Source organism: Oncorhynchus nerka, linkage group LG24, assembly GCF_034236695.1.
Source record: "Oncorhynchus nerka isolate Pitt River linkage group LG24, Oner_Uvic_2.0, whole genome shotgun sequence".
Taxonomy (NCBI): domain Eukaryota; kingdom Metazoa; phylum Chordata; class Actinopteri; order Salmoniformes; family Salmonidae; genus Oncorhynchus; species Oncorhynchus nerka.
In genome coordinates this window covers 19,117,638-19,142,414 of record NC_088419.1, presented here as the reverse complement: position 1 = coordinate 19,142,414, position 24,777 = coordinate 19,117,638, and the positions used below count along the sequence as shown (strand labels likewise).

General features: G+C 43.1%; 2 protein-coding genes and 1 long non-coding RNA gene across 6 annotated transcripts in view; 2 read left to right on the top strand and 1 right to left on the bottom strand.

Annotated features, from left to right (window-relative positions):
* The first annotated feature begins 4,577 nt into the window (after positions 1-4,577).
* On the top strand, positions 4,578-7,029 carry LOC115107274 (uncharacterized). Its single transcript, XM_029630661.2, has 3 exons — positions 4,578-5,568; positions 5,861-5,968; positions 6,302-7,029. The coding sequence occupies exons 2-3, from the start codon at positions 5,951-5,953 to the stop codon at positions 6,941-6,943; spliced, it is 660 nt and encodes a 219-aa protein (XP_029486521.1). The 5' UTR covers positions 4,578-5,568; positions 5,861-5,950; the 3' UTR covers positions 6,944-7,029.
* Positions 6,971-22,778, bottom strand: LOC115107618 (uncharacterized). Its single transcript, XR_003860229.2, has 3 exons — positions 22,692-22,778; positions 15,883-16,000; positions 6,971-8,519 (listed from the first exon to the last, which is right to left on the bottom strand). It is a non-coding gene; the product is annotated as an uncharacterized LOC115107618 (long non-coding RNA).
* LOC115107617 (AT-rich interactive domain-containing protein 1B-like) overlaps positions 21,537-24,777 on the top strand; it is a 114,000-nt gene continuing 110,759 nt past the window's right edge. For all 4 annotated transcript variants that reach the window (XM_065008682.1, XM_065008684.1, XM_065008685.1 and 1 more), the window contains exon 1: positions 21,537-23,116. In XM_065008682.1, the coding sequence (XP_064864754.1) occupies positions 21,848-23,116 (1,269 nt within the window). In that variant the 5' untranslated portion in view covers positions 21,537-21,847. The remainder of the gene's footprint in view (positions 23,117-24,777) is intronic.

Genomic DNA, 24,777 nt, shown 5'->3' with positions numbered 1-24,777 from the left:
ACGAAAGCCAATGGTCCAATATTCTAGAACAGTGGTTCCCAACCTTTTTTATTTAGTGTACCACCAACTGAATTTTGCTCTGCCTGGAGTACCCCTGAAGTACCCCCTCATGTGCATTTTACCAGTAACTATGGTCTCATGAGTCTTCTCAAGTACCCTCTGTGGATAGGCCAAGTACTAGTACCCCTGGTTGGGAACCACTGTTCTAGGAGACTGCTGTGTTCTATCTGTGGATGGATGTAGGCATAAACGTTTTGTCTCGATGAGGTTGGTATCCAATAAATGTTGCATTACCGCCACCAACAGGACTGGAGTATAACTCCCTTATACTTTGCATGGAATTAAAAAATAAATAAATAAACAAATACCCTACCATCTAACCCTACACTCATTAAAAACCCACCACCCTATTCCACTATTTAAACCTATCTAGTCCTACCTCAGGCCAACAGACTGAAATGACGGGACACCACTGAACATACCCTGTAACTCTTCTGACATGAAATCTCCTGGGTTGAGGTCAGGGCTCTGTGCAGGCCAGTCAAGTTCTTCCACACCGATCTCAACAAACCATATTGATATTCAATTGGTAGTGATATTCAAATGGTAGTTACAGTCTTGTCCCATTGCTGCTACTCCCGTACAGACTCGGGAGAGGCGAAGGTCGAGAGCCATATGTATTCCGAAACACGACCCCGCCAAGCCGACCTGCTTCTTGGCACACTGCTCGCTTAACCCGGAAGCCAACTGCACCAATGTGTCAGAGGAAACACTGTATAGCTGACGACCGAAGTCAGCGTGCATGCGACAAGTCGCCACAAGGAGTCGCTAGAGAGCGATGGATCAAGGACATCCCAGCCAGGCAAACCCTCCCCTAACCGGGTCCCCCAGTCGCAGCTGGCTCCGACACAGCCCAGGATCGAACCCGGATATGTAGTGACACCTCTAGCACTGCAAAGCAGTGCCTTAGACTGCTGCGCCACTCGGAAGGCCCTGACGAACCATTTCTGTATGGGTCTCGCTTTGTGCACAGGGTCATTGTGATGCTAAAACAGAAAAGGGCCTTCCCCAAACTGTTGGAAGCACATAATTGTCTAGAATGTCATTGTATGCTGTAGCGTTAAGATTTCTCTTCACTGGAACTAAGGGGCCTAGCCCAAACCATGAAAAACAGCCCCAGACCATTATTCCTCCTCCGCCAAACTGTACAGTTGGCACTATGCATTCAGGCAGGTAGCGTTCTCCTGGCATCCGCCAAACCCAGATTTGTCCATCGGACTGCCAGAAGCGTGATTCATCACTCCAGAGAACACGTGTCCTCTGCTCCAGAGTCCAATGGCGGCGAGCTTTACACTACTCCAACCAAAGCTTGGCAATGTGCATGGTAATCTTAGGCTTGTGTGGAAACCCATTTCATGAAGCTCCTGACGAACAGTTATTGTGCTGACGTTCCTTCAAGAGGCAGTTTGGTAATTGGTAGTGAGTGTTGCAGCCGAGGACAGACACATTTTACACGCAAATGGCTTCAGCACTTGCCGGTCCTGTTCTGAGAGCTTGTGTGGCCTACCACTTTGTGGCTGAGCCGTTGTTGATCCTAGAAGTTTCCACTTCATAATAACAGCACTTATAGTTGACAGGGGAAGCTGTAGCAAGGCAGGAATGCAGCATCCTATTACAGTGCCACATTGAAAGTCACAGCTCTTCAGTAAGGCCATTTTACTGCCAATGCGTTGTCCTAGCCCTCTTTCTTCACTGCCTCAGTATAGGACAACCTCTGCTCTACTCTAACCCTGGTAATCTCAACCTGCCTCTCTCTGACATTTCTGGTCCCCAGCCCAAATGGGCACCCCTACAATTAACACATACTGCTTCTTTCCCAATGCTACACAATAATTTATCTCATGCCCTTCTGCCCACTTTCACCAATTAGGAACCTCACTCCTAAACACTGCTGCCACATGCCCATAAGCTCACATGCCCATAAGCTCACATGCCCATAAACTCACATGCCCATAAGCTCACATGCCCATAAGCTCACATGCCCATAAGCTCACATGCCCATAAGCTCACATGCCCATAAGCTCACATGCCCATAAGCTCACATGTCCATAAGCTCACATGCCCATAAACTCACATGCCCATAAGCTCACATGCCCATAAGCTCACATGCCCATAAGCTTACTCCTAGCTAACCTGTAACAACAGAATGTATTTGGCACATAAGCTCATACTGGTTAACTGAAATATCCTATCATCACTTTGTCGAGCAAAGACCCAACATCAAAACTCAAAAGAACAGACAATGACTCTTCTGTTTCACCAGTCACGCCACCCTGTACGCGTCTCACCAAACGACGAGCATCACAAACACCGGGAATCTTCCCCTTCAGTTGGTCAACTTCTACATTTACCGCTACCCCAGTAATCACTCCTTTCAATGTCACACTTTTCTTGAGAGAAAAACAAGACACATAACTCGTCCCAATTCGTTTGGCGCAAAGCACCTGCTCCACCACCAGCAGAAACACAAACAGTTATCACAAGGCCACTTCTGGTTCGTTTCACCGATTCCACAGCACCTTTTTCACCCACCCTGAAACCACAAATGGATCAGCCAAAAGTCAGGGGTCACTCCTATCATCACCGACTCATCTTTATCCTGACCATCAGTGCAAGCCTCGGGCTCCAAGGACTAAACCACACCTGCCACCTCTGATAATTCGCCCTCATTCACTTCCATTTCTCGATCCGGCGTATGGCTCACTCTGCTTACACTTTCTACCATTCTTCTTCGACAAACCATCTCCCTTTTTCCCCGCCATTTTTCCCCGACTCAAAATCACCCTCTTCCTCCCTCTCTCCGACCTACTCTACCTCTCTTTTTCCCTCCATTCCTCCTCTATATTCCAAGTATATGTCTCCTTATGATAATATTGTACTTCTCCTAACATACAGTACGTCTTGTTCTTGCCCTTTCAATGGACACCATTTTCTCCATCCTTACAATACATGTTTTGAAGTATGATAAACCCTTAAGTGTCATTTCTGCCAGTGATCAAACGAGACGCAAAAAAAAATATGAAAATAAATCATCAAGAAAAGGGGACAGATCGGAAGGTTATCTGCTGGTAAACTGGTTTTAAAGTTCATTAGCTAGCTACCTGCTTATTTTAAAAGAGGTTTTGTTCATGTTTAGCTGGCGCTAGACCAGCCCAGAAAGTTGTCGGTTTTGGGAACATTTTGACAGTCTTCGCAGTGGAACTGCTGAACAATGAATCAAATCAAATGTATTTGTTACATGCGCCGAATACAACATGTGTAGAGCTTACAGTGAAATGCTTACTTACAAGGCCTTAACCAACAAACAATGCAGTTTTTATTTAAAAAAAGATGTGTTAAGACAGTGGCAGAAACATTATGTATAAAATAAATTACAAATATCGCGAAAAAACACACAACAGCAATTGGTTAGGACACCGTAAAACGTCAGTTATCTCCTCTGGCACCATTCTTTCGATTAATCAAATGCCCACTCGGACTAGTAACATAGATCCCCCTTTGTTTTTACAATGCTGCTACTCACTGTCTTATCTATGCAGTCACTTTACCCCCACCTACATGTACAAACTACATAATTAACCTGTAACCCCGCACACTGACTCGGTACCGGTCCCCACTGTATATAGCCTCATTAGTGTTATTTTATTGTATTACTTTTTATTTTTTTATTTAGTTTATTTAAAAAAATATTTTCTTAACTGTATTCCTTGAACTGCATTGTTGGTGTCCGGCGCAGCATGTGACAAATAACATTTGATTTGAACTGTTGCAGATATGGGAGAAACACATGATAACGTTACACTTAGTCAGAGCGTTTCAAATGATAGCAAAATGAACACCAACAACCCTTGTCCACGCAGTATCTTGAAACATAGAGTAACGTCAGATCATGTTTGGAAAAATGAAACCTCAACCACAGGCGATCAACCAGCAGTAGGCCTACTACCAGTGAGTTTCCTGCACCAAAACGGTACACATTTTCTTGACAACTCAGCAAAGCTACCATTACATGTTATGGGAGAAAATGTGCTGTCGACAAAGAGATAAGCAGGGCTGTGGAACAAGAGTATGGGGTCATTTACCCTTACAGTACATTCAGGTAAATCGTAATAGGTCTAGATTTAGCTAATATCACGTTACACCTGTCGAGGCCTGCCTGCCTATTTTATTTGGTGACATGATACTACTAGCAGTGTTGCCAACTCCACGGTAAGGAAAGTAGCTATAGGCTGTCCTAAAAGTCGCCAACTGACGTCATCACCTAATTTGCGTAATTGGCCATGTGCATGTAATTGTGATGGACGCTGTAGGAGAGAGGAATAACGTCGTGGGAGAGACAAAAGTGAGCCAAAAACACCCTAAATATGTTTAGAACTACAAATGAACTTTCTTCTGTCGATTCTTGTTTTTTTATGTCACAATTCCAACCCTCCTCCTTTATCCGGGCTTGGGACCAGCAAAAGTGACCCAGAAGAGACACAAAAGAGACACAAAAGAGACATAGCTACAGGTATTTTTTTCTGGCAGCAATACAGATGTAGGATCTTAATTTTAGCAAGTTTGATACAGTAGGAACATAATCATGTAGCAACAAGAAATGTGAATTAATATGTGGATTAAAATGAATAGACGTTTTTGCAGGGGTTGATATATTTTTCATTAGGGTGAATCAAGTCTTAAATGTCAAAGTGTAAATTACAAACTTTAGAAGCCTTTTAAAAACTGAAATAGACTACGAGTTATAATTTACAAATGATCTGCATCAAAAGAGTGATCAATTTAAGATCTTACATCTGTACATAAAATTTGAAATTTGGTAGGAAATTACATAACCAAATACTGGCAAATTAAAATGGCTACTATTTTTCATTGTCATGAATTTCTAAGGTTCAGTTGCTTTTCATTTCATACCAAATCCTGGCTTGTGATAATGATCATTATGACTGTCATTAACGTGGTTGTTGCCATTCCTCTTGATGTGAGCGAGAATTAAATAAATATCCACTGGCTTGACTACAATGTAAAAATGGACTTAATTTTGAGCTAGGTTGACCTTGCCCTTAATTTTCATATTGGTTACACCTATGAGGAAACAACATAGGTAAGTACATTTGTATACTGTCAGGTGTTTTTGTTCTTCTTGCTTTCTCGTGTTTCTTGTCTGTTTTTTAAATTTTTTATTCAATATTATTATTAGTATCACTGCATTGTGGGAAAGAGCTCTGAAGGTAAGAATTTCCCCTTACTGTTTTACACCTGTTGTATCCTGTGCACTTGGTGAATAAACTTTAAAACTTGAAACTTCTTTCTGTTGTTGGAGACACATTTTGTTAAAGTACATTATGAGAGAGAGCCTATTTTAAATCAGCATGAGATAAGTTCCTTTCTTGTGTTTTTCAGACTGCCATTTTGGACCTTAGAAAAGTCAGGAACCACTATCAGAAAACTTGATTAATTCCAGACCCTATGGCTGTGGCACAAGTGGATTACTGCCTAATGACCAGTGGGGTATGTACCCTACATTCCCCCTGATTCTTTCAGGTTTTGATGTTGCAATGTTGTTGGTATTATTAAACCCTCCATGCTAATAATAGTCAACTATTATCTTGAAACGTTTTTGTTTTTAAATATTAGCTCTGAAATGTTGTATCCTTTTCTAAATGCAGTTGATAACTGCTTCTCTGATAAGTTAAACATGCTGCCAGTGCCTCCCACAGGCTGAATGGTGTGTGTACAGCCATGGCTTATAGAGCTGTCTGTTTCAGGCTGCAAGTGTCATTCAAACATATCCCCTCCACAGACCTGGCTGGAGTTCAAATGACGTGTCTGATCAAAATGACTACGGTGTTCAGCCTGCTGCACCTGCTTGGATTCTCTAGGCTACTACAATATGTTCACAACTGTGGAGGTGTGAGCACATTTCTTTGTTATTTTTTGTTCATTTCTTTATCAAGGTTTGGTAATTATTCCATAGTTAGGTCATTGTGCCATGCCATTTAGATAGATATACGTTTAGTTTCTGGTTTCTTTCTGCATATTTTCCAACCTCATGGCAGCATATACACATTGTATTGTATTGTTTCATTTATATTTTTATGTTTCTAATTATTATTCAGCATTTTGTGTTTATCTGCTTGTATATTTTTCATAGTATTTTTTCAGGCACATAGATTGACTGTGTCATGTAGCAGTGCTCTAGTTCAGGCACATGAACCTCTCCATCCTACTGATGTGTCATTAGAACTGCCACCCTCAGAACAGCTGGGTCACCCTCGTGGACTGCCACCCTCAGAACAGCTGGGTCACCCTCGTGGACTGCCACCCTCAGAACAGCTGGGTCACCCTCATGGACTGCCACCCTCAGAACAGCTGGGTCACCCTCATTGACTGCCACCCTCAGAACAGCTGGGTCACCCTCATGGACTGCCACCCTCAGAACAGCTGGGTCACCCTCATAGACTGCCACCCTCAGAACAGCTGGGTCACCCTCGTGGACTGCCACCCTCAGAACAGCTGGGTCACCCTCGTGGACTGCCACCCTCAGAACAGCTGGGTCACCCTCATGGACTGCCACCCTCAGAACAGCTGGGTCACCCTCATGGACTGCCACCCTCAGAACAGCTGGGTCACCCTCGTGGACTGCCACCCTCAGAACAGCTGGGTCACCCTCGTGGACTGCCACCCTCAGAACAGCTGGGTCACCCTCATGGACTGCCACCCTCAGAACAGCTGGGTCACCTCATGGACTGCCACCCTCAGAACAGCTGGGTCACCTCATGGACTGCCACCCTCAGAACAGCTGGGTCACCGCATAGACTGCCACCACCATGGATGGTCTGGTAGTAAGAACACAGCTCTTAGATTTCACTTGGATTTAAACTAAATTAAATAGGTAATATTGGAAAGTTACTTGATTTATGCATATGATTTTATTGTTGCACATGGAAGGGAACACTAGTGCTACCTTGCTATCTTGTCTTACTTTTAACAACAAAATAAGCACTTTTTTTGTCGTCCACTGTCCTCCAAGAGTTGTTGAATTTCCGCTTCACTTGTGATTTTATTCTTGCCAGGAGAAGCCGATCTCCAGACAGTATACCAAGGCTATGTTGCGACCTTTGTGTCACATGACAAATTATGTTATTGTGAGCATGATGGTTGGAAGGTACATATTTAAATGTCCAGGTTTCGTTTATCAGTTTATTATGATGATTGATGCAGATGCATTCATATATTATTTTAACAGATAGTAAGTAGGTCTGGGATTTGCCAGGGACCGCACAATACGAAACTATCACGATACTTAGGTGCAAATACTATATGTATTGCGATTCTCATGATTCTATATGTATTGTGATTCTCAGGATTCTACATGTATTGTGATTCTCAGGATTCCATATGTATTGCGATTCTCAGGATTCCATATGTATTGCGATTCTCATGATTCTATACGTATTGCGATTCTCAGGATTCTATACGTATTGTGATTCTCAGGATTCTATACGCATTGTGGTTCTGAGGATTCTATATGTATTGCGATTCTCAGGATTCTATACGTATTGTGATTCTCAGGATTCTATACGCATTGTGGTTCTGAGGATTCTATATGTATTGCGACTCTCGGGATTCTATATGTATTGCGATTCTCAGGATTCTATATGCATTGTGATTCTGAGGATTCTATATGCATTGTGATTCTGAGGATTCTATATGTATTGCGACTCAGGATTCTATGTGTATTGCTATTGGATGTTCCAAACATATTTCTCATCAAATCAAATCAAATGTATTTATATAGCCCTTCGTACATCAGCTGATATCTCAAAGTGCTGTACAGAAACCCAGCCTAAAACCCCAAACAGCAAACAATGCAGGTGTAAAAGCACGGTGGCTAGGAAAAACTCCCTAGAAAGGCCAAAACCTAGGAAGAAACCTAGAGAGGAACCAGGCTATGTGGGGTGGCCAGTCCTCTTCTGGCTGTGCCGGGTAGAGATTATAACAGAACATGACCAAGATGTTCAAATGTTCATAAATGACCAGCATGGTCGAATAATAATAAGGCAGAACAGTTGAAACTGGAGTAGCAGCACAGTCAGGTGGACTGGGGACAGCAAGGAGTCATCATGTCAGGTAGTCCTGGGGCACGGTCCTAGGGCTCAGGTCCTCCGAGAGAGAGAAAGAAAGAGAGAATTAGAGAGAGCATATGTGGGGTGGCCAGTCCTCTTCTGGCTGTGCCGGGTGGAGATTATAATAATAAGGCAGAACAGTTGAAACTGGAGTAGCAGCACAGTCAGGTGGACTGGGGACAGCAAGGAGTCATCATGTCAGGTAGTCCTGGGACATGGTCCTAGGGCCCAGGCCAGTTGAAACTGGAGCAGCAGCATGGCCAGGTGGACTGGGGACAGCAAGGAGTCATCATGTCAGGTAGTCCTGGGGCATGGTCCTAGGGCTCAGGTCCTCTGAGAGAGAGAAAGAAAGAGAGAATTAGAGAACGCACACTTAGATTCACACAGGACACCGAATAGGACAGGAGAAGTACTCCAGATATAACAAACTGACCCTAGCCCCCCCCGACACATAAACTACTGCAGCATAAATACTGGAGGCTGAGACAGGAGGGGTCAGGAGACACTGTGGCCCCATCCGAGGACACCCCCGGACAGGGCCAAACAGGAAGGATATAACCCCACCCACTTTGCCAAAGCACAGCCCCCACACCACTAGAGGGATATCTTCAACCACCAACTTACCATCCTGAGACAAGGCCGAGTATAGCCCACAAAGATCTCCGCCACGGCACAACCCAAGGGGGGGGCACCAACCCAGACAGGCTGACCACAACAGTGAATCAACCCACCCAGGTGACGCACCCCCCCCAGGGACGGCATGAGAGAGCCCCAGTAAGCCAGTGACTCAGCCCCCGTAACAGGGTTAGAGGCAGAGAATCCCAGTGGAAAGAGGGGAACCAGCCAGGCAGAGACAGCAAGGGCGGTTCGTTGCTCCAGAGCCTTTCCGTTCACCTTCCCACTCCTGGGCCAGACTACACTCAATCATGTGACCCACTGAAGAGATGAGTCTTCAGTAAAGACTTAAAGGTTGAGACCGAGTTTGCGTCTCTGACATGGGTAGGCAGACCGTTCCATAAAAATGGAGCTCTATAGGAGAAAGCCCTGCCTCCAGCTGTTTGCTTAGAAATTCTAGGGACAATTAGGAGGCCTGCGTCTTGTGACCGTAGCGTACGTGTAGGTATGTACGGCAGGACCAAATCAGAGAGATAGGTAGGAGCAAGCCCATGTAATGCTTTGTAGGTTAGCAGTAAAACCTTGAAATCAGCCCTTGCTTTGACAGGAAGCCAGTGTAGAGAGGCTAGCACTGGAGTAATATGATCAAATTTTTTGGTTCTAGTCAGGATTCTAGCAGCCGTATTTAGCACTAACTGAAGTTTATTTAGTGCTTTATCCGGGTAGCCGGAAAATAGAGCATTGCAGTAGTCTAACCTAGAAGTGACAAAAGCATGGATTAATTTTTCTGCATCATTTTTGGACAGAAAGTTTCTGATTTTTGCAATGTTACGTAGATGGAAAAAGCTGTCCTCGAAATGGTCTTGATATGTTCTTCAAAAGAGAGATCAGGGTCCAGAGTAACGCCGAGGTCCTTCACAGTTTTATTTGAGACGACTGTACAACCATTAAGATTAATTGTCAGATTCAACAGAAGATCTCTTTGTTTCTTGGGACCTAGAACAAGCATCTCTGTTTTGTCCGAGTTTAATAGTAGAAAGTTTGCAGCCATCCACTTCCTTATGTCTGAAACACATGCTTCTAGCGAGGGCAATTTTGGGGCTTCACCATGTTTCATTGAAATGTACAGCTGTGTGTCATCCGCATAGCAGTGAAAGTTTACATTATGTTTTCGAATAACATCCCCAAGAGGTAAAATATATAGTGAAAACAATAGTGGTCCTAAAACAGAACCTTGAGGAACACCGAAATTTACAGTTGATTTGTCAGAGGACAAACCATTCACAGAGACAAACTGATATCTTTCCGACAGATAAGATCTAAACCAGGCCAGAACATGTCCGTGTAGACCAATTTGGGTTTCCAATCTCTCCAAAAGAATGTGGTGATCGATGGTATCAAAAGCAGCACTAAGGTCTAGGAGCACGAGGACAGATGCAGAGCCTCGGTCCGATGCCATTAAAATGTCATTTACCACCTTCACAAGTGCCGTCTCAGTGCTATGATGGGGTCTAAAACCAGACTGAAGCATTTCGTATACATTGTTTGTCTTCAGGAAGGCAGTGAGTTGCTGCGCAACAGCCTTCTCTAAAATTTTTGAGAGGAATGGAAGATTCGATATAGGCCGATAGTTTTTTATATTTTCTGGGTCAAGGTTTGGCTTTTTCAAGAGAGGCTTTATTACTGCCACTTTTAGTGAGTTTGGTACACATCCAGTGGATAGAGAGCCGTTTATTATGTTCAACATAGGAGGGCCAAGCACAGGAAGCAGCTCTTTCAGTAGTTTAGTTGGAATAGGGTCCAGTATGCAGCTTGAAGGTTTAGAGGCCATGATTATTTTCATCATTGTGTCAAGAGATATAGTACTAAAAGACTTGAGCGTCTCTCTTGATCCTAGGTCCTGGCAGAGTTGTGCAGACTCAGGACAACTTCTCATCATGTGTCTTGCTGCAAAAGGACAAGAGAGCCCTGCAAAAGGACAAGAGAGCCCTGCAAAAGGACAAGAGAGCCCTGCAAAAGGACAAGAGAGCCCTGCAAAAGGACAAGAGAGCCCTGCAAAAGGACAAGAGAGCCCTGCAAAAGTTTTGATCAGTCATGGAAAAAAAAGTTGTGAAAATAAATTGGCTCCCTCTGTAGAAAGAAGATGGAGTACAAGCTATGAAGGAAAAATACTGGAATTTTGTTGCAGGTACAGCCAACTAGCACAAAGCAAAACGATATGTCGTCAAAAATAATATCCTGATATGTAACTATCACCTACCCCATCAGTGTGATATGTATGCATCATTATTTGCATTCTGTTTTTGTTGTCGTATTGGTCTAGGGTTGAATAACCATGGAAGTGTATATACAACCCCCACCAGAGGGTGGTAGAGACTCACAATTTCTTACACTTTCAAACAACTGTTCTGTTCAACACAATAATCTGAAGGAGTACATGACACACCACCGTCTGCCTGGCAGCCATTACCATAGAAAGTGGTTTCATGACAAGGCCATCCTCATGGAGCTCTCAGAAGACCCTCAGACTGATATGCAATGGCTTTCCATGGAAATATCATCAGTTATCAGCACTGTAGTTTAGTAGTAGATGTGAACTATTTGTTTATGGTTCTACCAAGACCCATTTTATCATCTTAAGGTTATTTTTATTTAACCTTTATTTAACTAGGCAAGTCAGTTAAGAACAAATTCTTATTTACAATGATGGTCTACTTGTAAAGGCCCCCAGCCAAACCCTCCCCTAACCCATACAACGCTGGGCCAATTGTGCGCCGCCCTATGGGACTGCCGATCATGGCCGGTTGTGATACAGCCCGGGATCGAACCCGGGTCTGTAGTGACGCCTCTAGTACTGTGATGAAGTGCCTTAGACCGCTGCACTACTCGGGAGGTTCTTCCTAGAACCGTCTGAAGGGTTCTACCAAGAACCCTTTTCTCTTTGGAGGTTTCTTCCTGGAACCCTCTATGAAATGATTCCACCAGCCTTATTAGCCTTCATGACAATACATCACATATGTCATAAGGCCTTTCTTTGAGGGCCTAGTTATACCCTAACACAGTGGTGTTAGGAATCTCCTGGTTTACAGGCCACATCAGGCCCGAAATTCACATTATGCTGGCTTGCAAAGTGTTGGGTAATTCCTATTGGAATCCAGCCAGAGTTAGGATATCCAACAACAGAGTTAATCATCCACAATCTCCAGAATGACTGCCAGGGCAGGGAAGCTTGAATACTTCAACTACCTCAATCATCTAAACTGGAATGACCATCTCAGTACTGGTTCAATACATCCAACTGATTGGATTAGTTTAGAAAACTGTGTATTATTTATCTTTGTGTAGCATAAAATGTATTAACCAATCAATGTAAATGCAAAAACACATATTACACTAAAACAAACAAAAAAGAGTGTATATAAACAGGAGGTCATCCACTACAATTGTAAGACTGGTGTTGAATGCGTTTGGTGACACCGACCCATGTTTGTGAGTTAGCTGCTGGAGGTGCTGTTTAAGATACACCAGAGAGGGGACTTGATAGTTCCATCAGTGCGCCCTGGGGGACTGCATGTTCTTCATAGATAGGGACACCATGCTGATGGAGACCCCCATGCACACTGAGAGGCTGTTAGACGGGGCATTCTTTAGATAAAAAAAATACAGTCCTAGGCTGCGTCTCAAATGGGATCCTATTCCATATATAGTGCACTAACATTGAACAGGGCCCCTCTTCCACTGCAGTGTCCCCCAGACAGTGACTGATCACTGCTCAGTGTGGTGAGATTATAAATTAAGGATGCAGAGGGATGCCTAGGAAGGGGTGCACATGATAATCATAACTGATAAGATGTGCTAGATATTATTCAATCAGAAAGTTTGCTATAATTAAGCAATAAGGCACAAGGAGGTGTGGTATATGGCCAATATACAACAGCTAATGACTGTTCTTATGCACAACGCGGAGTGCCTGGATGCAGCCCTTAACCATGGTATATTGGCCATACACCACAAACCCCTGAGGTGCCTTATTGCTATTATGAACTGGTTACCAATGTAATTAGATCAGTAAAAATACATGTTTTGTCATACCCGTACACAATCTGATATGCCATGGCTGTCAGCCAATCAGCATTCAGGGCTTGAACCACCCACTTTATAAAACTAGGAAACACTGTCACCACCGATAAATCTATGATTATCGAGAATTTCAATAAGTATTTTTTTACAGCTGGCCTTGCTTTCCACTTGGCTACCACTACCCCGGACAACAGCTCTGCACCCCCCGCAGCAACTTGCCCAAGTCTCCCCCATTTCTCCTTCACCCAAATCCAGATAGCCGATGTTCTAAAAGAGCTGCAAAATCTGGACCCTCAGCTGGGCTAGATAATCTGGACCCTCTCTTTCTAAAATGTTCCTCCGCAATTGTTGCAACCCCTATTACTAGTCTGTTCAACCTCTCTTTTGTATTGTCTGAGATCCCCAAAGATTGGAAAGCTGCCGCGGTCATCCCCCCTCTTCAAAGGGGGAGACACTAGACCTAAACTGTTATTATAAACTATCTATCCTACCCTGCCTTTCTAAGGTCTTCGAAAGCCAAGTTAATAAACAGATCACTGATCATTTCGAATCCCACCGTACCTTCTCCGCTATGCAATCTGGTTCCCGAGCTGGTCATGGGTGCACCTCAGCCACGCTCAAGGTCCTAAACGATATCATAATCGCCATCGACAAAAGACTATACTGTGCAGCCGTATTCATCGACCTGGCCAAGGCTTTCGACACTGTCAATCACCGCATTCTTATTGGCAGACTCAACAGCCTTGGTTTCTCAAATGACTGCTTTGCCTGGTTCACCAACTACTTCTCAGAGAGTTCAGTGTGTCAAATCGGAGGGCCTGTTGTCCGGACCTCTGGTAGTCTCTATGGGGGTGCCACAGGATTCAATTCTCGGGCCGACTATTTTTTCTGTATACATCAATGATGTCGCTCTTGCGGCTGGTGATTCTCTGATCCACCTCTACGCAGACGACACCATTCTGTATACTTCTGGCCCTTCTTTGGACACTGTGTTAACAAACCTCCAGATGAGCTTCAATGCCATACAACTCTCCTTCCGTGGCCGTCAACTGCTCTTAAATGTAAGTAAAACTAAATGCATGCTCTTCAACCGATCGCTGCCCGCACCTGCCCGCCCGCCTAGCATCACTACTCTGGACAGTTCTGACTTAGAATATGTGGACAACTACAAATATCTAGGTGTCTGGTTACACTGTAAACTCTCCTTCCAGACTCATCTTAAGCATCTCCAATCCAAAATAAAATCTAGAATCTGCTTCCTATTTCATAACAAAGCATCCTTCACTCATGCTGCCAAACATACCCTCGTAAAACGGACTATCCTACCGATCCTTGACGGCGATGTCATTTTTCAAAATAGCCTCCAACACTACTCAGCAAACTGGATGCAGTCTATCACAGTGCCATCCGTTTCGTCACCATAGCCCCATATACTACCCACCACTGCGACCTGTATGCTCTCGTTGGCTGGCCCTCACTACATATTCGTCTCCAAACCCACTGGCTCCAGGTAATCTATAAGTCCTTTCTAGGTAAAGCCCTGCCTTTATCAGCTCACTGGTCACCATAGCAACACCCACCTGTAGCACGTGCTCCAGCAGGTATATTTCACTGCTCACCCCCAAAGCAAATTCCTCCTTTGGCCACCTTTCCTTCCAGTTTTCTGCTGCCAATGACTGGAACGAATTGCAAAAATCACTGAAGCTGGAGACTCATATCTCCCTCACTAACTTTAAGCATCAGCAATCAGATCAGCTTACAGATCATTGCACCTGTACATAGCCCATCTGTAAATATCCCATCCAACTACCTCATCCCCATATTGTTATTTATTTTATTTATATATATTCTTTTTTTTGCTCCTTTGCACCCCAGTATCTCTACTTGCACATTCATCTTCTGCACATCTATCACTCCAGTGTTAATTTGCGAAATTGTAATTATTTCGCCACTACGGCCTATTTATTGCCTTACCTCCCTAATCTTACTTAATTTGCCCACAATGTATATAGACTTTTCTATTGTGTTATTGACTGTACGTTTGTTTATTCCATGTGTAACTCTGTGTTGCTTTATCTAACACTGCTTTGCTTTATCTTGGCCAGGTTGCAGTTGTAAATGAGAACTTGTTCTCAACTGATCCTACCTGGTTAAATAAAGGTGAAATAAATGTAAATAAAAAAAACATGTCTATACTCATGCTATAATAGGTGTCTAATTAGTTGTTTGTTTTAATAATTAGATGAATGGGATCGTTACTGATGACGCAAGTAGTTCCATCATGGTCAAAATGCACTTTTCTGTTATATTATGCAACAGTCATTTTATGTTGGTTATCAAGGGAGCTGAGCTGAATGCAAACAGATGCTGAAATATCCCAGGATTGTCATGCAAATTGATGCAGGGATTTTGAGATTTAACGCCTACATCATAGTAATATGGTTGTTGTTTGATGTGTTTATGTGAACAACACGATGTACGGGTATGGTATGGTAATTACATGTAGCTGCAAAAAACATACAAATTCAAGCAAAACCAAAACATTTTTGGGTACAACTACATTTTTTTGTACAACCATATTTATATTTATTGAAAAGACTGAAGAACGAAGTAACACATGCCATCCTAAATGAACACTTATATTTAGCTTGCTCCATACCAATGCATAGTTTAATCCATCATTAGTTACTACTTGAAACCTACAGTATCATACTGAATTATAACTTGTTTTATACCCTGCTGAGAACTCAGACCCTCCTGACCTGGATCTAGGATCAGTTTTGTATTTTAGATTGTAATAAATAAGATTGTATGGACAGGGAGGAGCTGGTCCTAGATCAGCACAGCTACTCTGAGATTCATTGTGAGTACAGATCCTTGTCTTTTTGTTTGTTCTGACTCTGCACACTCAGAGTTGGACCTGGTAACGGACGCTAAGCACTCAGCCAACATGACGGCGCTGACTCCCTGCCGCCTCTACATCCTGTCCATCCAGGCCTACCAGACATTGCTGCAGCGCTTCCCTGCAGCTGGAAGCCCACATCAGCTCGCGTGGCCCTTCACCACCTCACAGCCTAGTCCAACCCCATAGCCATTGTGAGTCATCATTCAAGTCCACACTGAAACACAGATCACACAATGGGTACAAATGAAACTTTTCTGATTCGAAACACTTCAAGGTGCATTTTGTTTTCGGCACATTTGTTCTTAAATTGGTGTATTGATCTAGTGTCAGTGCTGTTCTAGGACAGGTCCCCCCTGCCCAAGTAATCTTGTTAGTTATGGTCTAAAAGGCTAAACTGATCCTAGATCAGCACTCCTACTCTAAGATGCTTGATACAAACAGTCCCTGTTATTGTTGTGTCATACCTCCCTGAGATGGGAAGACAGAGTCTGCTGCTTCTACCTCTGCTGACGTTGAGACAGAACCATCAGAAGATCATGTGATCTGGTTTCTGTGTGATCCAAAAGTCCATCCTCGGGTCCTTTAAGGATGCATCACCCATCACTATCCTGTAACTATCCTGCACTAACTACCACTACACTACTGCAGACACATCACACGTAGCCTGTGGCCAGGCCACAGACACACCCAGAGGGACTATACTGTAAACCTTTTTTCTCTTGGAATATGTGCTTTGATAATTTAGTTCCGTTAACATGGCCTGCATTCCAGGGCAGAGGCGCTTATAAAGGTACAGAATGGTTCAGCGAATGGGAGGTGTCACGTTCGTGGTATGGAGGAGACCAAGGCGCAGCGTGAGATGAATACATCTTCTTAATAAGACGAAGAACACTTAAACAAACATTCAAAACGAATGTGCCGCTATATATGATAAGTGCAGACACAGGCAACTAACACATAGACAATGACCCATGAAATAATCCAAGGAATATGGCTGCCTAAATATGGTTGCCAATCAGAGACAACGATAAACAGCTGCCTCTAATTGAGAACCAATCTAGGCAACCATAGACATATAAATACCTAGACTAGTGAAAACCCATAGACTTACAAAAACCCCTAGACAATACAAAAACACATATCACCCTTGTCACACCCTGACCTAACCAAAATAATAAAGAAAACAAAGCAAACTAAGGTCAGGGCGTGACAGGAGGCCAGGGAAAACGGAGTGCAACACCTCTATCTAAAAACTACATTAGACTTATGACTTAATAACTTAGGACTTCATTAATTAGTTGGACACTAGAGGAAAATGACTGGCATTGAGGGGAAATGCAAGCATAAATGTAATATGTAAATTGTACATAGCTAACAACCTTTAAAGAAGTTTGTTTCATAAAAATGTTAACTTGAGTTGACCAATTCGGATAGTCATTCCAGTTACCAACAAACACATTCTTGCTTTCAGCAACAGTGAGCCGTACTGTACCCCCACTGAGTGTCTATAGCATATTCCTGTCAGAGCTCTTAGGGAGAGAAGTGTGTATAAGTCGGTTGCATCCCAAATGGAACCGTATTCCCTTTGCACTACTACAGGCCCATAAGGCTCTGGTCAAAAGTAGTGCACCATATTGGGAACGGAGTGCCATTTGGGATGCAGCCGCTGTTAAACCCTGGCTCTGATTTACGGTTCACGTTAAGAGGGGTGAACAGACGGGGGACGTCGCCTCGTCAAGAGGTTGTTTTCCTTGACAGGCATCCACAAACAACCATTAAACATGTGTACACATCTGTGGAACTGCGAGACACACGAGATCCATCTGGCAGTACAGCAACAACCTGTCGTTTAATAAATCATTCATCTGAGGCAGGCGGGGAGAAAGGGCACAGATGCATCCCAAATGGCTCCCTATTTCCTTTATATTGCACAACTTTTGACCAGAGCCCTATGTGCCCTTGTCAGAAGTATAGTGGACTATAAAGGGAATAGGCTGCCATTTGGGATGCCTAGCCATATTTTACTGTGTGCCAGAACAACTTAGCCCAGGTCTCGACACACCTAAATGATTCATTTGGATCCTTAATGGATTTAAAGATCCGAGTTTGGTTCAGACATGCAGGCTGGGATTTGTGTGTGTGAGGGGTTGATGTGGTGGATCATGGGAATTGATATAGGATATCACGTATGACTGACTCTCTGGCTGGCTCTCTTTGTCTTGTGTGAGAACCTTTCATGTAACCCTGGAGAGATTCTCCATTGAGCTTGCTTTTTAAGTCCAGGACCAAACTTAATCTCTGTCTGAGAAACTGCTGGTAAATTACCTTAGATTAATAATACTATTACACACCACAACCTTATTTCAAACCTGCACCTACAGCAATATAAAGAAGATGAATAGAATATTAAATATGCTGGCATCAGTATTGTAGCCATAACATGCCCTACTTCTGGGTGCTTTCTCTGTTCTTGGCTTGTGTGTTTCAAAGTAAAGTAAATCATTCCTATTGTAGCTATTGGATTTGATTTTGCAGCAAAACATTTTACATTTTCACCATACTAATCTGACTGGGATGCATCTCACCTACCCCCTCTTACCCTGTGCTTGGTAAGCATAACAGGGAGGAGAAGAGAGAGACATGTTTTCTGACTTAACTTGAGGGTCACATTTATGGAAATTATGCTACATGGTCAGCTTGGTCATTTTAATTAAAGAGATTGGGATTGATTCAGCCATGAATGATGTCACCCAGTGTGTAACGCTGATTGCTAGGCAACCCCTTGTTAGTTCAGTAAGGCAGCTGCCAGTAAGAAAGGACATGTTATTACCAAAGTAATGAATTACTAATGATGCAAGTAATTCCCTGATTATCTTTTCCCCCCCTCTGTTGTGGGCTGCATTTCAAGTAGTGTAAGTACTCGAATTAAGAATAGACGTTCAATTGCTCTCTCTTATGTTTGAATATTCTTGAATTAGCGTTATTATAAGATATACTTTTTTGGAAGGTTTGCACACAAAAGATGTATCAGCTATATTTGCACAACGGTACCATATGTATAACTATGCTCCAATCATGCAATCCCATTAGCTTGGAAATCAGTCTCTGTGTCCGTACCTCAGTTCTCTGACATTGTCAAAATGTATTTGAACATTTTTGAACATGGCCTGAGCAGCTATGTCTAAATGCAAATGTAGTTCCAGTGGGGTATAATTGCGTCCGTGTGATGATTACAACGGGAAACTAATGATTTACCTCTGCCAAGGTCAGGGGAGGTTTAATTAGAAGAAACACAATCAGTGTCACTCGTCTCACAGCCTTATGAGCCCTGTTCAAAAGTCGTCCACTGTATAGAGTGTAACGTTCCATTTGAGACCACTGCCTGCCTGGGTCCCTGTCACACAGATGGTTTAAGTGGGGTGATAAAAGGTGTCTAGATGGTGGAGAAGTAGCTGCTGGGTCAAGGGTCGATATGGGGTCAAGATTCAAGTGATGATGTCCACAGACTGTAGTCGACAAAGGGTGAAGATTATAATTTGTCAATGGGTTAAGTCTATTCCGTATGTAGGGTACTTATTTTGACCATGGCCCATAGAGCTCTGTTCAAAGGAAGGGCACTATATAGGGAATAGGGTGCCATTTGGGATGTGAACATGGTGTAATTAGTTTGTTACATGGTTAGTGCTGACTGCTGAGTAAGCAACACCCCTGTTTCCGTTCTGTGTGCTCTCACCTGACATGGTATATTCTGGAATCAACTAATTGTGTGAAAAGTACCTTTTAATTGCAACAATTTATCTTTCCACTATCAAAAGTACTGATTAGTTTGCTGATGTCTGTGTGTAGCAATTGTATAATGAGCCATTCTCTAATATACACAAACAATTGGGGCACAAATTGAGAGACAAAGGTTGAAAGCCAAGCGTCCTCTGAAACACAACCCAACCAAGCTGCACTGCTTCTTAAAACAGCGCGCATCCAACCTGGAAGCCAGCCGCACCAATGTGTTGGAGGAAACACCATGCACCTTGCGACCTTGGTTAGCGTGCACTGCACCCGGCCCGCCACAGGAGTCGCTGGTGCTCGATGAGACAAGGACATCCCTACCGGCCAAACCCTCCCTAACCCGGACGACGCTAGGCCAATTGTGCGTCGCCCGACGGACCTCCCGGTCGCGGCCGGCTGGTGCAGTGGTCTAGGGCACTGCGCCACCCGGGAGGCCCCACAATGTCTGTTTTTTATTGGTGGAATTATCCAGGGCACATTGCCACACAGACTTGCAAAACACTGTGAAGTACACTTGACATTGACGTGTACTTCATGTGTATGTAGATGTGATTGCAAAACCCTTGAGAATCTCCTTCTCACAGGCCAACACACTGGCCTGTACAGAGAATGCATGCTTCAGACACAACCATAATTTACGTTACGATCTGGCATTGTTATTGGAATGCCGGTCACAGACATCCTATACATCACTATTTTATAGCTAATGCTATGCTGTCTGTACAGTCATAGCTTCTCCAATGCATTGCGATTTGAGAAAAGTCATTGTGATTCCTTCTTATATACCTCCATTCACAAGGTCTTTGGAATCAACCTTGCTACCAGCTGCTTCAGAAGAGGCCTTTGGTTGCTTACCTTTATCCAATGAATAAAATGATGCACAAACTTGGATTGCAAATACAGTATAGCATTTTCTTTATTCTACTGTCATCGAAGACTATGCAATGGCTAACTGGAACGGGTCACACATTTGGGAATACAGTCACTTTCATACACTGCATATTGGGTCACTTGAAGCCATCCTACTAGTGAACAAATCAATTGTCATATTGTTATTTACTCAACCCTGAAATTGAAAGCATGTTGGTTTGACAAGGTGTGCTGATTGCAAGCGCGTCCCAAATTGCTCTCTATATAGTCCACTACTTTTGACCAGAACTCTATGGGTAGTGCACTATGAAGGTAATTGCAAATGGCTTGCAAATGCTGTGTTGGAGCAGTATTTTCCCTTCCCTGTAAAAAAAAGGTCTGTGGTGTCAGTGTGTTCCTGTGGAGCTGTACTGTGCTGCTTTCTGTGGGTTTTCAGTGACCCACTTTCCCTGCTTCACTTGACTGGGCTGCTGCTGCCATTTCTGTGGGAGGTCTCAGACGATTTCCCCCTTGAACAGGTCTCTCAAGTGAGTCGATCCCTCAACATCACACAGACTAACATATTCAGGAAGAGTAGCAGCTAATGGGGATCCTAATCAAATAAAAACATATTTGCTCATGTATATTCACTCTCATTTAGGCCCACGTAGAAACACGCAGACATTCTCATATGGCCTGTTTATCTTTTTATTTCAATTTTTGTTACTTTAATAATAATAGAATAGCATAGAGAAGAATGAGTACATGTACAGTATACAGTCAACAATTTCCACACATATGATGGGCGAATGGGGTGAATTCATAGGTGAATGAATTCAATCAGACAAGTAGATTAGGCATATTAAAGAAAGCAGGGAAAACAATAGCACCATTCATCGCAAAAGTAGGCGCTCGAACACTATTTCCAATTTAGGCATACAAATGTTCCCTTTCAGCCTGGTTTGCTATGAACATGCAAATATTTGTTGTTGTTGTATGTGATAAAAAGTGATATGTACATATTAGAGCTCAGGTGCCACTACTCAGAATAATCTCGCCCCGCCCCGACCAGGAACCGACCAGGAAATCGTCAGCCATTCAGCCCTCTAGATCGCTGAGGTATAAACTATCGATTCTCAACGCTCGCTGTTGCCATGCTGGGCAAAATGGTCTTTGGAGAGAAAAGGCATTTGCCTGTATACGGGTTAAACATGGAAGTAAAAAAGTTTAATGCCCGTCTTTATCAAAACTTTCAACATAAACTCGCTCTAATATAGATGGTATTTATGCTCATATTCGACACTTTGCGCTCTTTTTCATTTCCCGCTAACGTTAGCTTGCTTGCATCTTTTCGTGTTCTGCGTTTCTTCTACATGTTTAGCTTGCTAGCTCGACTGGATTTTCTGCCTGAGATGTGGACTTGATCATGGCCGCACAAGTGGCAACAGCCCCAACATCAACTGGTAAGAAAAGGTCGAGTTTAACTAGCAGCGTGAGTCAAGATTTTAAATCTGCAGTAGTTGGTGGAGCTGTACTTGGGGTAGGAAACGGGACTATCGTTCATGCTATTAATGTAGAACGCAATCACCATGAATTGAACCCAAACAGAGCTCGAGTTTTTCATGTAAACAACAATTCGAGTCAACGTGAGAAGGAAAGTGGAGATTCTAGATCGGAGTCTTTTTCGACTTCAAATTGTAGCATGAGTTCGGGAAGCATGGAGACGGGAACGCTTGTCAGTCATAAAGTGAAAAATGTTGGTGTCGGAGATCCTCCTCCATCGCACCACCACACACCTCCACAGCAACAGCCATTCAATCAATTCATTCAGCACCAACAACGCCAAATTCACAACAGCCAGCAGTCGATACATGGAGAAAGTGGAAACCGCCAACATGGAGGAAAAGAGAACGTTGTTTTAGGGAATCAGGTGGAGCTTCATCAGCAGCAACAAATGCTAAATAAAAGTGAGGAGGAGGACCAACCGGGCAAAACGGAGGACCGGATTAACAGCAGGTACGACCATGCCAGTTTGGGAACAACTAATAACATCAACCCGTCCCAAAGTGGGAATAGTTCTGTTTTGGAGATAAATAATAGTTATTATGGAAAGGGAAGAGGAGGGCCTTGCTTTGATCAACATGGCGGACAACAAAGCCCAGGGTCTGGGATAATACATTCGGTACAACAGAACAATATGGATCAACTTCAACAAAACTCCCACGAAGGATACCAAAACAACCCGTACAATCACTACCCGAACTACCGACCTGGCTACGGTAACAGTGGATATGGGATGATGAGTCCCTCTCGGCACGGGAACAACATGATGGGCCCAGTCAGCAACACTGCTGCTGCTAATCATAGCAGAGCTGCCATGGCTGCTGCCTCTTCTTCTGGTAGTGCGAATATTGGAGGGTTTCACAGATTTCCAGGGCAAAGTCATCAGCATCCGTCGGGGGCTACCCCGACTCTAAACCAGTTACTGACGTCCCCGAGCCCTATGATGCGGGGCTATGGCAGTGGCTATCAAGATTACACTAATCCTTCTGCTGAACAACAACAATCAAGCATGGGGCTGACTAAAGACTTGAGCTCCCAATACGGTTCAACAACTCATAGTTGGGTAGGACAAGAAAGAAATCACCCTGCCACGAGCCCTGGAAACAACGGACAAGGAAGCGGCAGATCACAGGTAAATTATGCATTCATATGTCACTTTTTTTTCTTCTAATGTGCGGAACTATAACTACGCTTTCCAGGCGGCTTGGCTAGTTAATTTAGCTATGGATAGACACGTTAGCTATGCTAATGTGTTCGCTAGCCAGCATCGCTAGGACAGCTTTTGTACATTGTACTGTTTTTAGATTAAATGAACATGCACGCGGAGAATACCCAAATGGTAATTTTCTGAATTCCGTGTCCTTGTGGGCAGATAACTAACTTAGTTAACTATTCTGTTATGGTTGATTTGAAGTTGGCATTTCCATTTCTGTACAAGGTGACTTCTGGTTGGGGATCCCAGACCTTTCATTTAGCTTGCTTGCTTGTCTCTTAAGTCTAGTTAAGTTAGTCTGTTCTCCAACATTTCAAACTTTAACTACAGTACTGTACCATGTAAACGTATGCATACCCATGCTGATAAATTTACTACAACATTTTCAATATAACTTGTGGACTTGCATGACTTGCCTAATTAAATAAAGGTTAAATAAAATAAAAAACGTTAGACTGGGGTGCGAAAACTATCGACCTTCCTTCTAGCTAGCACAGGATCTGTACAACTGCTGAGATATTGGAAGTATCCGTTTCATATCTTAAAACGCATATATACTTTTATTCAACAAATCAGAATTCTTACTAGCTAACACTAACATTCGTTTGTTGATATCCAGCTAGCTAGATATCATACACTCCAATTGTTATCTGCTATTGCTAGCTAGCTATAGCATAGCCTGCTAATGTTAGCCTTGTCACACCAATTTGAAGGCCTCACGTTGGCCAAGTAGCTAGATGTGCTCCTCAGCACGTATTATGATCATTATTTCAATTGATTTAAACAGGGAAATTCCATTGAGACCAAGGCCTCTTTTACAAGGAAGCTCAGCACACAGAGCATACAAATTCACAACATGTACAAGCAATTGAAGAAAATGGACATATGAAAAACAAACCCATTACTCACTAATAAAAGTCATCAACCAGCCTTTTGAACTTCCCTAGTTGTGCCAAAACATCAAACTTTAGCGTTCTGGACATCAATCCACAACAACAACAAAAAACTACCCACAGATCTACCTAACTCTGTACCTAACTTGGTGGAAACTGAGAGTTAGGCATCCTTGTAATCAGGTCTGGTGACTTGTGTGCATGTCTGTCATTTAGCAATGAAGTAAGGTATGGCAGACATTTGCACAAGGGCTTTATAAACAAACAGATCTAGAATATTTGAGAGGGCCAGCCTACTTTCTGATACAGAATGCAGTGACGTGTACTGAACCTATCGTTCCTAGTAAAGTGTAGTGGGCTATGATAAAATGCGTCCAGTGGTAGCTGCATTCATATAGACGATTTCGCCATAGTCTAAAGCCAGAATGAATGTCAACTGGATGATTGGGTTTCTGCTATTTAACTAAATGCTGCATGCCCTGTTCCTACAAATAAGCCTGTTTTAGATATTACGTATAAAACAGTACATCATATAACATTATTACACCACTGCATATCTAAAATACTACATGTATAATACCACCATACAACTATATTACAATGCACTTGTGTGTAGATTGCATGTGCAAGCGCTTGTTTTTGCGTATGCATACATCAGATACATTTGTAAGCTTTTTGGGAAATAAC